Source organism: Gallinula chloropus (genome assembly GCF_964237585.1).
Source record: "Gallinula chloropus genome assembly, chromosome: 18".
Taxonomy (NCBI): Eukaryota; Metazoa; Chordata; class Aves; order Gruiformes; family Rallidae; genus Gallinula; species Gallinula chloropus.
In genome coordinates this window covers 8,795,282-8,810,149 of record NC_140103.1, presented here as the reverse complement: position 1 = coordinate 8,810,149, position 14,868 = coordinate 8,795,282, and the positions used below count along the sequence as shown (strand labels likewise).

At 45.5% G+C, this 14,868-nt stretch overlaps 1 protein-coding gene across 1 annotated transcript in view; it reads left to right on the top strand.

The window, feature by feature from the left end:
• PAPPA (pappalysin 1) overlaps positions 1-14,868 on the top strand; it is a gene marked incomplete at both ends in the record, with an annotated part of 177,702 nt that overhangs the window by 113,977 nt on the left and 48,857 nt on the right. Inside the window, 2 exons of the mRNA XM_084272503.1 lie at positions 10,904-11,017; positions 11,426-11,561. Of these exons, the coding sequence (XP_084128629.1) occupies positions 10,904-11,017; positions 11,426-11,561 (250 nt within the window). The remainder of the gene's footprint in view (positions 1-10,903; positions 11,018-11,425; positions 11,562-14,868) is intronic.

Below are 14,868 nucleotides of genomic sequence, written 5' to 3'. Positions count from 1 at the left end.
AACTTTCTCATGCCAGGAGCAGGGAATTTATTTTTTCTTTTAAATGAAGGATTGTCTGCACTACTTGTTCAGAGCACTGTAGGCATTTTAGCCCACACTGTCATAAGAGACCTCGTATTTTGCATGCCAATGATTTTTAGGGGTGTTCATCTTGAGATGTCTCTAAAAGGCATGTTTTTTGGAGGACAGTGCTTAGCCAGCACTGTCCTGAAGGTCTCTTGAATTAATCCTTCTGTCCCCACCTGCAAATAAGTATCTGCTTTAAAAAGAAAAAAGCCCACAAATCTGGAGAGACCATCTGGATAAACTCTGGAACTGCTCTAATTCTCTCCTGAATCACGCCACCTTGGCTGGAGCCAGAACTGCTGAGGAACCCCAAATCTGTGCTCTGTTGGAGGATCACTGTTGCCTCTGAGGTCATTTCAGTGATGAACCTGATATGAAGATGTGATTCACCTATCTGGTAAGCGGTCCCAGCTCCCCCTCCTATCAGCAGGAGCCTCCACCAGACCTGGGTTTCCACTGCAGCTTTGGGGTCAGGCTGAAATCTGTACCAGGTGCCAGGAAAGGGTTCTGTGCATGGGAGAAGCCCTCATTTCAGGGCAACATCAAGTTCTGCTTAGCCAAAATTGGTCATTCAACCAAATTTCTTACACTTAGCACTTTGGGCAGTGGATCTTATTTTCCCATTATTTGGTAATCACCCCTTGTATCATTGCTCTCAGAGAAGACAGGTCTCTCTTCAGAGAGGGGAAGCTGAAGCACCTTCTTTTCACTTTTTGCCATCCAAATATCTTTGAAACATCTGCCCTCCTAGCAGAGCAGATCTATTCCTGGTGCACTGCACCGTGTTCACAGTGTGACCCTTACCTACTGGAAGAGAAAAGCCTCATGATATGGAAACGTAACTGTTTCCCAGTGGTTGTTACTGGTGGGAAAGGCTTAACCTCAGAAGCTGTGAGTTCCTCCAGCCCCTCTGATACCACTCCATCCTCCTGGAGGCTGCTCCTGGGAGACAGCAAGGCTGAAGGTGCTGGGAGCTTCCTCTCTTACATGGTGCTCAAACTTTAATCCCCCCAATAATGTCTTTTGACAGCAGCTGAGAGTTTCTGTGAACTGCCCTGGTAGCCTGGGACATCACGCATGAATGGCTCCAAGCAGTCTTTTGGTTTAATTTCTTGGAGTTTGAGGTTTATTGGAGCAACCAGGACTGTTCTGGAGTTAGAGGAAAGCAATAGGCTTCCCTATCACCTGCAACCAAACCTTTGCTGGATGAAGCAGCTGGTTGGTTGCTGCTCCGTGGACTCTCCCTGGATGGTCCAACTCGGAGGATATTGTTTGCGGGGTGGTGGTTTCCTTCTCTGCAGTTTCAGTGGGAAAAGCCTGATGAAGCAAGAGGGAACCTTCTGATTTGCATACCACAAGCTCTGCCTTCAGGTATTAAGAAAAACAAGCCACAGGTTTTAATCTTAATTAATGCACGCTGACGCAGGGCTGACTAGTTGGATGGGAAACCGAAAGGCTCTGACTGCTGAGGTGTAACCTTAGTCGGCTCCCCAGGATGGCACATGGTAGCTCTCCTCCATCCCTCCCCACTATGCACTCCCTGGGGGCCCCACTGTAGCCTTCCCTCTTGCTATTAAATTCAGGATCTCTTCCCAATGCATCATCTCCCTGGATGTATCCAATTAAGGCTCGTTGACAGCCCAGAGCAGACTTCTACCCTTAGGATTAGAGGCGTGTGTACATCTTCATATAGCGAAGGACAACAACTGGGTGTCTGGCCAGCTCACTGGGACTGCGGTGTGGGAAGCTGAGCAGCTTGGAGAGAGAAAAGGAGCCAAGGGGAGAGAGATTTGCACCCCCAATTATCCTTGCATGTGGAAACGCTGTGTGATGAGGGTTGCGTGTGGTTTACACAGCATGTTTACATGGTCCATAACCCTAAACAAAGCTGAAAAGCATGACTTTAACTCTGGAAATAAAAGCGCTGGAAAACCCTGGTTTTCTGCACATGAGAAAGTTTTGTTCTTTAAACACACAGATGTTTTTAAATGAAAAATCACTCTTTTGACCTTTCCTGAATGCGATCATGTGGTCAGAGCTGACATTAACCACTGCATGGCTGTTTGCTTCAGCCACAGGCGAAGCTTAGTGAGGAACCTTCAGAGCTCGTGGTAGCACCTGCCTTGTCTCACATCTCTTGGAAGCTGCCCCCGTGCCCCATGTGCACTGGGGGCATTTCTGGGGAGGTGAGGTTAGGGATGGGGACAGTTAGGGTCTACTCCTACTGTGTTGGAAACGAGTGTTGTGCATTATTTTCTTCTTTGACAGATGAAAAAGATGTGGCTTAATTATTCTTTTCCCTATCAGAAATGTTGCCCAAGTATTTACAAGCATCTCTGTCCACCTCAGCCTGTGTGTTGTTCAGATGGAGAACTCCTCATTGAGCTAAGGTTCTTTAGGGATTTGTTGTTGCTTTGGGGCTTTATCTAACTAGATGTGTGCTTGCTTCACCTGAGCAAATTTAAAGGACAGGCCTTGGGAAGGAAGACAGGGATGTTACCAAGGGGGTTATAGCAAACCCAATCCTGTTTTGCCTTGCAGGAGTGCAAAACAGCAAAACTACAATGAATCCAGTGAACTGGATCCACTAATACAATAACAAAGATATATTTAAAATCCTCCTAAAGTGTAGTGTGCATCCTGCCTTGGAGAGTTTGGTTTTCTGATGCCAGCTGCTCCCAAATCGTAGAATCACAGACTGGTCTGGGATGGAAGGGACCCCAAGGATCACAGAGCTCCAACTCCCTGACACAGGCAGGACCACCAACCTCCAGGCATGATCTAGACAAGGTTTCCCAGGGCTCCATCCAACCTGGCCTTGAACAACTCTAGGGATGGGGGACCCACCACCTCTCTTGGCAGCCAGTTCCACCCCATCACCACTCTCTCTGTAGTGATCTTCCCCCTAATATCTAATCTAAACCTTCCCTTCAGCTTCAATCCACTCCCCTTGTCCTGCCATTATCTACCCTGTTAAAAAGCTGATTCCTCTCCAAGACACTCTGGTCAAAGGGAAAAAAAAATAATTAAAAAGCTTTTGCTGTACTCATTGGCGGTAAAAACTTCTAGGATGGGATGGTTTTCGTTTGCCACAGCACCCCATGGCCAGCCTTGGCCCCAGTTACATGCAGGCTTTGCTGTAGTGGACCTAGCTGGTTCAAGTTAGAGACAGGCAGTTCGGGAACCTGAGTGTGCAGCCAACAATAATGTTCTGGCTACTGTATTTGTTTAACCTCACTCTCCAGTGGATGGATGCACAGTCTGTTAAAGCACTTATCAGGCTGTAATGGCTTCACACTTTTGTGAGCAGCAATGTGGAAGTTGTAGGCAGGAGCTTTTGCTGCGGGTTGAAGATGTCATTTAGCCCTAATGAGGCTGATGTTTGCAGTACTAAAGGTGTAAGGTGGTGTTTGGGCACTGTGCCTTGATGCTGTGTGTCTAGCAGGTTGCTATTTCTACTGGTAGATGTCTTTGTGAATTTGAACTTAATAGCAGAATGCAATTCAGGGCTATTTCTAAGAATTACATCCCCTAGGTGAGATCCTGGCAGTGCTGGGGCAGAGGATGCTGTTGTTTGAGAGCAGCATCTTTATGTCCTACTGCTGGGTTGGTGAAATAGCGAACATCTGATACGAATAAACAGAAGCACGTGGCAAATTGCTCGGTTACACTTTCATGTGCTTCATGAGAGTGTGTTCTGCGTGGCTGGAAGCTTGGAGCCATCCCTTGCTTTCTCATCCTTTCAGTGTGCATTACTGAACAGCAGAAAAAGCAGGGTTTATGTATGAAATGCAGTCGTGAACTCCAAACACTGGTGTTTACTTGTGGGCTTGTGCAAAAGTCGGGCTGATGATCAAATCCTGTTAGCGTATTATTTCTTCTTTTTCTCACTCTTTTTCTGTAGTTTCTGGCCCTGGCTTCACTGATGTCTTTGGGGTGATTCTTTGAACCATGCAAAATTCATCTGGTTAGGCTTTTGTTGTAAAATCAAAACTCCATATTGCGTTTTCCACGGGTCCAGCTAGCATCCTAGATATTTTGATTACACCTGGCTGGATGTCAAAGCCGATGTCAGTTTGGGATAAGGCCAGTCAGAACTGATTTACAGTTTTTTCAGGTATACCATGTGAAGTTTATGGGTTTATGTGATTTTGATTTGAACTCACCAGTTTTAAATGAAGTTTGCTTTGAATCTAGAGATAACAGAAATTCAAAGGAAAGCTCAAGGAATGCAGGTCTGCATGATTTAAAATTTGAAATAAATTGTTCAAACAGACTCTTTAGAAGTGAAATAACTGCATTTTTTTTTAAGAAAGCTAAAGTTAATAACACACATTGAATACACATGCAATCTGGACCATCATCTAATGGAAATCCCTGTAGCTCCTCTTTGCTTTCCTGAAACTAAACCAACTGGTATGATAAAACGAAATCGCGTTGCATCTCCCACTCATTTCTCAGCCACACCATGTTACATCCAAAACTACCCCAGGAAATTTCCCTTTGCAGAGGAATACTCATTCTTATCAGAAAGTAGAGGAATTTATCATCGTGTCACACTGCAAATGAACTATTGATGCCGTGCCATGTCAGCTGTGGTGTTTTCATACACATAAAGGTCACTTTCCAATTACTAAAAGATATCCAGCCAAACCTTCAGCTGAAAGCTGGGGCTCTGTGCTAAGAAAGCTGTAGCAACATGCTGATTGAATACTAAGTCTGCAAGGTCCAGACACCGTCGGCTGCTCCACATTCAGAAGGGAGGTGGCTGTGCTGGGACTGGACACAGCAACTGGCAATGGGGCTTTATTTCATCCTGCAGGAGACATAATCTGCTTCCCAATCCCACAGCCAAATCCTGTTCTTCATTACACGGGTAAAACTGACGGATGAGATTTCCTCTTAGTTCTGAGCCAACTGAATCTGGGAGTAATATAGCATCATTGTATTACCCCAGGAGTTTTATCAGCTTCCAGTTGATAAAGCTTTTCTGTTGATCACCTGCCTGCATGCCTTTGTCCTGGAGCAGGACATGCTGCAGTTTTTCATCTTTTGCCATCAGACCTTTAAGTACCCTATTGAAAACAAGCAAAAGCAGACACACCAAAAAAGCACAAACCTCAGAAATTTAGTAAAACTGTGTTATCAGGGGACGAGGAGGGGTTTGGAGTAAAAGCTGCAGTGTATGAGCATCAGACATAAGGGTAAGTTGCTGTTGAGGAAGAAGCAGCAGACGTAAAGGTGAGAAGGTTATTGAAAGAGGGAGGACACAACTTTCTCTCATCATCTTATCCTTACAACCTGTGCTGATCTGTCTTGGGTTTGGGTTTTGGTTTGGTTTTTACAACAGGGTATTTCAAACTCTTTGTTAGTTCACATAAAAATTAATATATGTACCAGTTTGGGAAAAATAACTTTGAATGCTTTCCTTAAGTCTTAGAAGCCAACCTGAAACACCTCGATGCTGACTTTCATAGTTGGGCAGACAACTTTTGGCTCAAGTTGTTCAACAGGACAAATCCTGAGCACTAGTAAAGACACTAAAGCATTTCTGACCACAGTGGAGAAGAAAACCCAGAGCAAAATTTCTGATGTCCCTTGAGTAAGCTTGGGTGTACAGTATCCATCTATGCTCTGTGGGCTTCTGAGGTTTTAAATGATCACAGAAGTTGGGTGATGTTTGAGGTGCTTGTTGGAACAACAAGGTGGCCTTTTTAATGGTTCAGCGCTCACTGACGTGGGAAGTTTCATTTTTTCTGTGACTCCAACCCAATTCCCAGCATAAATGAGAAGCACAGTGCAACAGCTTTCAGAACAGATTGGAGGTCTGTGCTGCAGTCGGCAAACTGGGTGGTGTCCATGTGGCAGTCAAGCTGCCTTATAATATTGGGCAATAAACAAGCAGGAACCTTTCTGATATTTAGCAACTGCACCATAGTTTCTAATCCTCGGGTAAGATTAACCTTAGGTCTGCAAGAACAATAACATATTTAAGAATGAAAGGTCTGGGTGACTGCCAGCCCCCTTGTCTGGCACTGGAGAAAGAGAAAGTTTTCATCTGTAAAGGATGTGTTAAAATGCTGCTTATGTCATGGTTGGGATTCTCTGGCATGGGCTGAGCTGAATAACGTTATGCAGAGCAGTCAGCTAAAACTTGTAGATTAATTAGGTTTCAGTATTATGGTTGAAATCTGTTCTTTAGCTGGATCTTCAAACAACAGAACGTGTCCTGTTTGTGCTTCCCCGGGTTTCAGATCAGTCCAGGGGTATTTCTGTGCAGTCTCACCCAGGATGTTGTGTGCTCCACAGACGGATGGCACTGTGAGTTTGACTGATGGATCCCATTCCTCCTTGTTCCAAGGCTGCTGTTCTGTGAATGGGACAGAGTGTAGCCTGTTTCATCACAGAAACCCACAGCACTGTCTGTCTAGGTGCAGAAGTGACAGCAGCACAGTCCCTGGAAGAAAGGAGGGAGGTAGAAGCAGCAGCCTTGGGTACCACAGCCACTTCTAGCCTGCTCCTTCCGATGGATGTTGCCTCCTACTGCCCTATGTGCCAAGTGCTCACAATGGCCCTTCGCAGCCATTCTTAGCTTGAAAACGTGGTCTGGAGGAAGCCCCACCATGGGACAGCAGATGGGATTTTGGGAGCAGACAGATCTGTGCTGTTTACAGCCGCCTGTGGGCATGCAGACAGGCACGTCCACTCCAACCGCAGCAGCAGCCGTATGCCAGACCTGAGTAGGGCAGCATCCTAGTTTAAATAGCAGCTTTGCCTGTCTGCATTTAGAATTATTTTGATGTTACAAGGTGAGAGACAAGAACCACCAGTGTCTGGAAAGCCTGTGGCATCTGGCTGTGCTCGCTTGTTGGGGAGGACAGTGTGGGGTGGCATCTGGTTGTACTTAGCCCATGCCTGGGGGGGGAGTATATCCTTCATGCATGTATGTGCTTGTTTGTCCCTTCTCTTTGTGACATCCAAGCACCTTCTTGTGGCTAATGACTTACACCCTCAAGATACCCGTGTGACATGGGGGTGTAGCACCCCTGTCTGACAGACTGGAGAAGCCAGGTGCTGCCTGGGGGTGTGATGGGGCCATGCACTGGGCACAGTCCAGTTGAGTCCAGTGTTGAGTCTGCAGGATCAACGATCCTTAACCTGTAGTTCGTCTGCAGCAGGAGCCCACCAGCACAACTTAACGCTGCCTGAAGTCACGGGGTGGCTGGGAATCATTCACAAGGGTGCCTTCCAAAATTTGCTCTTCAGCAAATTTTCCCATATTACTTTGAAGGAAAAGCGTTGTGAGGAAATGGAGTTGATTGCAATAGTGAATGCGTTTTAGATGTGGCAATGAACTAAGTGCTCCTGATATATCACTTTTCCCTTTCTACTGACACATTCCTTGGTCCCCTTGAGTAAGAGAAGGAAAACAGGAGAGGCGGTTTGAAGAACATGTTGTCCCTGTGATTGACAGGAGGTTGTATAAATCAGTCAAAGGGAATCCTCCAGGCATTCCCTCTTGTGGGAAGATCCCACAGTGCTCTCTGGCCTTCTTCATTCTGTCTCTCGATGTTTGTGTACAAAATGTGTGGGTGGGAGACGAGCTGGATTGAACCTCCATGAGGAACAGACATCAGCTCTTTTAATTGAAAGCAGCTTCCTAGGGAGGGGTATGACATGGGCTTCCAGTAAGTAGACACAAATAGTCCCCGAATACTTTGGAGCAGATACTAAGCTCCTGTGGATCCCAGTTGCTGTGTGGGTCTGAGAACCTGGATGAGCCCCAGCGAGCAAAGTTTTGAGTCCTGCGTGATGCTGTCACTCTTCAAAGCAAATACTTTAGTGTTTGGTAACACCCTGAAATGAAAAGTACATCTATCCCTTCTTCCTTCCACAGCTGTCAGGTGCTTTAGCTGCTGTTTTGCATCACTGTAGCAAACCAGAGCATGCTAGGAAGTGATTTATTTCTCATAAGTGTGAATTCCTGTGAATCTGTAGCTGAGAGGAGAGATGATGCTCTGTCTTGCAGGCCATTGGAACTTGTAGCTTAAAAGTGGTGGCACTGCAGTAATATGTGCCTTCGTGCTGCTGCCATCTTCTAGGGATGCCTTAAAAGCAGAGATGTGAAAGACTCTCCTGGCAAATGTTTCTTAGACTTTGCAGTTGTGGTTTGACACACAGTAACTGGGTAGAATTGAGAAGGGGATGTATTTACCACGTGCGTTAGAGCCCATTGAGATGATGGAGTCTGTAGGTGTTTGGGACCATTTGTCCTATCAGAGTGTTATTACAAAACCTCTTCTTCCCCTTAGCTAAGTCTACTAGGTAGAGTTTAGTGTAGAAGAGGCTCTTGCAGCCAATCCTGATGTTGCGTCTCTTAGACTTTGTCCACATTTCTCAATTATTCTCTTCTCCTAAAGGAACTTTTTACCCCAGCACCACTTTGAAACACTTTTCTGAGTAGCAATGGCTCAGCCTCAGCAGGAGGATGCTTATCTAACCTGTTCAAACCAGAGCAGCCTACCGAGCCTGCACACCTCGGCTGCACATGTCTCAAACACAGGCTCTTTATGCAACGTTAAGATCTTTGCTAATATTCTCAGGCAGAAGCAGAAAGTGCTAAAGTTCACACACACACGCACACAAATCAAACAAGGCATTTAAAAGTTATCAGAGATTTCCAACCCACCTCGGCAGGGGTTTATTTTGGGTTTGATTCAAACTTCTGGTGAAGGTCTGGGTGATTTCTTAATACAGGTTTTCACTCATCCATTAAGTGGCACTTAAAACACACCAAACGTCAGTAGGTTTGCTTCTTTCAACCACCTTTTTGGACCAATAGAGCAGGAGGAGATCTAAGAATAAGAACAAAATCATATAAAAGTAATGAGACCTTTGTTCATGTCAAAGAGCTCTCTGACCATATAAATTGCAGATGTGGGTAAGATAAATTCCCTAGCTGGAGAGGTATTAAAATAAAAACCATGCTCCCAACAAGAGACAGGCTGCTGAAAATGCAAGAAGGGAGAATTGCGAAACGGTACATGTCGAATTGCTGGCCTGGATTTCAAATGCCAAAGATAGTTTATGTAAAGCCTTGCTCTGCTGTAAAATGTAACACTATCCACTGGCTAGCCTCAATGAAGCTTGGTCCCAGTTGTTTTAAAAAATAAACTAAAAATCTTCTTCCAGCCCATTAAAGCTGATTTATGTTTTGCCCATAGATTCCTCAGTGCTGGATCTTGAGGGACTCAGATTATAGAGGTGATTACCTCACTTTTAGCCAATCTGGTTTCTCATTCCCAGGCATTCCATGCTCTCTTTGCATTGCCCAGACTTTGCCTGCCAAGACCAAGAGAGCACTTCTGTGCAGAGTTACTGAGTGGGCATAGGATTTTAAATGGTTAAAACCATCTCTGTTAATTCTCTTGTTTCACTTCGGGACTTTCTTTTGGCTTTAATCATCAGGGAAATTGCTTATGGGGATGACTTGCCTGACAGCACATTACCTGACTGCCCAGTTCAGGCTCTGGTCCTGGAAAGAAATCAAGTCCTGTCCGCAGGAGTGCTTATCTCCAGTTAGCCCTCAGCACAGGTGGTCTCTGGGACCAGTCCTAGGCTCTCCTGTTGCTCGCACAATCGCTGACGATGGTTCTGCCTCTTGGCTTATATCCATAGCTCCATTGCCACTGTACTGTGTGAGCACAAGGAATTCCCTCTGTCCCCATGACTCTGGTAATCACCATGTTTACTGACCTATTGTGAATCTTAACAGGTACACTTCAGATGCCTGACAGCCTCAGCTGGAAGCATCCCTCTGATGCCTTTTGCATTCCCACATTTGTTGGGGGAATGAAGGCTGTGGTCATGGACATGTCACAGAATCACTAGGTTGGAAAAGACCTTTAAGATAATCGAGTCCAACCATACCCATCCTATGCTAAACCATATCCCTAAGTACTTCATCTACTCATCTTTTAAACACAGCCAGGGATGGTGACTCAACCCCCTCCCTGGGCAGCCTGTTCCACATTTTTTGAAGCAGCTTCACTAAGCAGTGTGGTTTCAGGGTAAATCCTACCATTCCTGACATTTCACATCTTACATACTGATGGCACTGCAAGGCTCTCCAGTAGTTAAACCCAGGCATTTTCCTCTTTGAGCTTTTCATCCAAACCAGCACTTGGTATTCATCTACTTGTTCTTTATGAAAAGAGCAGTTCATTTCTAAACCCACTGCTGCCTGCTGTGGAAAGTGCTGTAGGTGTCAGAAGGAGGTGATTCCACTTGCACAAACTAGTTAACAAAACAAGAAACTAGTCTGCTTAAACTGGGTTGCAGAGGCAGGCCTTTCCTGTCTATACTTGCTTCCAAGTTGACATGGCCATCTGTGGCTTCCTTGGGGTTACAGTAACACACAGGTTTAAATAGGACATTGCTTGAGTACTGTGGAGAGCATCTGCAGGCTGGCTGTGATGCGAGTTGGTACGTTCAGAAGAGATCATCACTTTGACCCCAGTGGGGAAGAGCTATGACCCATTTGGGTGGGAGCAAAGTTGTTCTTTAAAACAGAGAGCTGTACCAAATTATGAGGGAACTGCTGGCTGCCATCCAGCCGCTGTGAGTCTTTAGCTCCTTTGCATGTTTCAATTTTTCTTATTGAGGTGGAAAACCTGGAAACTTCACTTCTGAATAATCTCCTGGTATTTAAAACCGTCATTATTGTGTATTATTTTATTCTAGCACTGCACCTGGATTTTCTCCCCTGTTTTAAACAGCCTTAATCCTTCCTTACTGTTATCTACATGTCTTTTGGTGTTTCTTTTTTCTCCCACAGATGTGTCGAACTAAGGTGATTGACTTGAACGATGGTGTCTCTCAGTATGCCTGGTATCCCTGCACGGCCAACTTCCAGTACTCCCACATGACACAGACCGTTTTCTGGCTGAAGGTAGGAAGTGCACATGTCATTCAGAAGTCTCCTCATTGCCTGCCTGTACAAAATTTCTCCAACAGGCAAAATATCATGGGAGTGCCTTCCCTGGACCAAGCTGCTCTTTTCTTTGAAGTATGTTTAGTGCAAAATAGCAAAACGAAGGCTCTGAGCACTGCCTAGACAGTCAGTGGTGAAGTCCCCTCCTGTGACAAGGCTATTGAGTTTCTGAGAGGTTACAGCCTCCAGCTGCAGGGCTGTTTGACTTGAGATTATCTAGCTCGTGTGGGAGAGACTGGAAGAGAAGACTTCTGTGTGACCTGGGATGGGAATTGTTATTTTAAAAGTCCTGGACTGACTGTTAGGTTTTTTTAAAGCCTGCCACAGTTCTCCACCTCAGCCTTTGCGGGGCTTTTGTTTTCCCAGGCTTATTTTTCCCAGCCTATGGTAGCTGCAGCAGTCCTAGTTCACTTGGTCACTGATGGGACCTATTACCTGGATCAGAAGCAGGAGACCATCGGTGTACAGCTGTTTGACACCAAAGAGCAAAGCCATGATCTTGGTAAGACTGTATTTTATTAAACTCCCTCTTTATCGCTTGCTTAAGCTGTTGGTACCTCCAATACTCCTGCTCAGTTTTTCTAAAAGAAAATGCTTGCTTAATGCTCCAAACCCTGAATTTCCCTAGAGTGAAACTCAACAAACTGGAGTTTGTTGAAAATGATGCATCAGTTTGTACAGACATTTCTCCATACCTGTTCACAGGTGATTAGTTCTTCTTTAGTCATTAAAATAAGGACTCTTCCAGTGCTGCATGCACAGCACCTCCCTGGAGAGACACTGACAGTGATACAGAGGAACTGCTGGTAGCAGGGAGTGAAGCAAATACTTCTGCTTTGCAAGGTGGTGTTGGTTGAATCTCTAGTCCTGCTTGCAGGGAGACTTCCACACCTATTTAACGGCCAAAACTTTTCATGAAAAGTACTTCAGGTTTGATGAAGGTCTAATACCAGGGCCCTTGTGGGCTGTTTGCATGGCCTCAAGCAGATATCCCTGTCAGAGGGACTGTGCTCAAGTGCCAGAACAGACCATTTTTGTTTCTACCCTGGGCACAAGTGCCTGAACCTGGGAAAGTTGTGTCTAGTGGATTGATTCTGGCTGCATTTATGCTCTGGGACCAAGGAGCTCTGTGTCAGAGTAGGACTTGCATAAGCCTATTCTAGCTGACTCCTGTCCCTTTTTTCCATGGGGAAGAAAGCTGACCATGTCATCCTGAGAGCAGTTTTTAAGGAAACATAATCCCCTTCCCCCAGCTTTCTGTTTTACAATAACTTTGCAATTCGGAAGAGCTGAAACTCAAAGGAACTTCCTACTAGTGATGAGAAGGGACACACACAAATGGCAGGTCTTGGATGACTATTCAGGGTAATGTATTTTTGGTAGGGTGTGGAGGAAAAGAAAGAACATATGCGTGGTGTCTGCTGTCCAAGACCAAACCGAAATTCATAGCAAGATGTGCAGGTTGAGTCAGGATAGCTCCCAGTTTGCCAGAGCCCCTGGATTAATCTTATCCTCCTTTCGCAAAACAGTGGCACATAGCTCTTTCCCTCTGAGAAATAAATGGTGGAGACACAAGCATGCCAACAAATACTTGATGTGACATTTTATAGAGACAGACAGACAGATTGTGAGAGAAAGAGAACAAGAAAGAGGAGCAAAGAGGAAACTGAGGGTTAGGTTTTGAAATCCTCGATGAAGTTGCAACATGAGTTTGGCATGGCTCACACTGACAACTGGAGATCCTCACAGCCGAAATGCTGCCTTCATCATGGAAAAGCCCCTCTGACCTTTTCAGAAGAGGCTGGCCTGGAGCAGGGGAGAGGTGTAGGTAAGCTACCCAGCCATTCTCAGGCAAAGCTCCCAATCCCTGTTTTGTCTGAGTTCTGGGTGCGGCATTAAGTCCTTTTCCTGGATACTGTATTTGATGTGTTTGAATTATCACTGTGGCAAGCTAGAAACTGCAGCTGAGATGCAGACTTTGGCATGCACTGGGTGCAGGATTGACTGCAGACGGTCAGCCAGCTTTAAGCAGAAATTAGTGGCAAACTAAAAGTACATCCAAAAGGAAGTCACAATAATTTAAAGCTTGGTCAGTCCTCAGCATGCTGAAGACACTTCCACCAGTGGAGTGCAGTCTGTCCTGAAGTGTGGTTTCCCACCTTCATCAGAGGTGGTTTTACCACATGGACTCTCAGAAGGTAGTGAGAACCTGCTGCTGAGTCTTGGTAGAAGATGGAGAGTTTGGCATGCCAAAGACCTCAGCACTGTTAAGAGCCCTTGGAGACACAGGGTTCAGCTGCTGGGTGCTGTGCAAGAACTGTTGAGGCTTGCCTAGGTGGATACAGAGACAGGACTAGCATGGAGACAGCCTTAACTGCCCTGCCATGGGCACCTTTACTCTCATGAGTGGGTTTTTGCTAATGAAGTTGTTTAGTTAAATGAACCCAACCTGTTCAGCCCCTATTTAACTTGCCAGGGTCTGAAAGCACCAGCAAGCAGAGCACGGCTCTGAGGGTCTGTTTTGTTGTGGGCACCACCTGAGTGTAAGGAATGAAACTGAAATGAATAAACAGCCTCATATGATAAGGTCTTTCTTGGCTTTCCATCAGAGAAGGCAGAAACTTCCAAGGAATTTGGGAACCCGGGATTTTGAGTATTAACTGCACCTGTTTGTAAGTGAGAAACGTGCACCGTTCCGCAAGGAGCCGATATCAAAAGACCTGTGGGAGGCAAGGAGACAGGGAGGTTATTTCAGGGTCAGGTAAAGACCAAAATAAAAAGAGGTTTGCTTTTTTATTTTATATTTTTTTTTATTACAGGAAGATTTTTTAAAAGTAGAGGGTGGGAGATGGATGTTTAAAGAGAGTGGTCAGAAGTCTGTCTTGACTCACAGGAAATCACTTTCTAAGGAGAAAAATGAAAACTTTTTTGTTCCTTCCCTTTTGAGTCAAGAAACCTGAACTGGAAAATAATCATAATAAAAATAATAATAGAAATCCCTAAGCCAGTTAAACATGCAAATAGAATTTATTTTCAAATCCGTAAGTGTATCAGGGTAGCCAAAGGGCCTGGGCCAGAGCCGTTGCTGGGGGAGCTCCAGTGAAGCGAATGGAGCTGGAGCGAAGCTGATCCTCGGAGCGATGCCACGGAGCTGGGGAGGCAGGGCTCTGCAGTCAGCCGTCAGGCCGTGAATCTCAATTAATGAATTTTGAGGCCAAGCGACAGCTGTCTGTACCTTGAGTTACCCCTGAGATGGTTTTGGCCCATTTGAATTCAGGTTGCCTCTACTTGAAGGTGGGAATTTCTTCCCGATGATCTCCGTGTGCCTTCTTGGCTGAGGAAAGGAGATTAAGAAGTTTCCCTGTCACCTCTCTGGTGCTTCTGTGCACATCGACCTCTTGAGACACTTTTATTTTCCTGAGACACAATTATTTCCTCCTCAGATGAGATCACCTGTACAATCCTCAGTGGGCCCATCAACCTTGTTTCTCTCTCTCCAGGACCATCTTTACCTTTTTTAGCAAAGAACAAGGTACCCTGAGGCTGAAAACCATCCAAAAAATTCACAACCAGGTATATTTAGTGTGGAGCTCATGCAAACACAATTTACACTGAGTGCTAACGACATGCACAGTGCTAATGAACAAGCCACCGGTGCGTGGCTCATGGTGCACAAAGCCACCCAGCCTGCCAGCATTGTTTGATGTGTGGTATAAAGGCTCCAACTGTCCTCTCAAACCGGTTTTACAATAGTGCCACTCCGCTTCCTCCGTGATGGTTGCTCCTGATTTAATGGAGCACAATAGGAA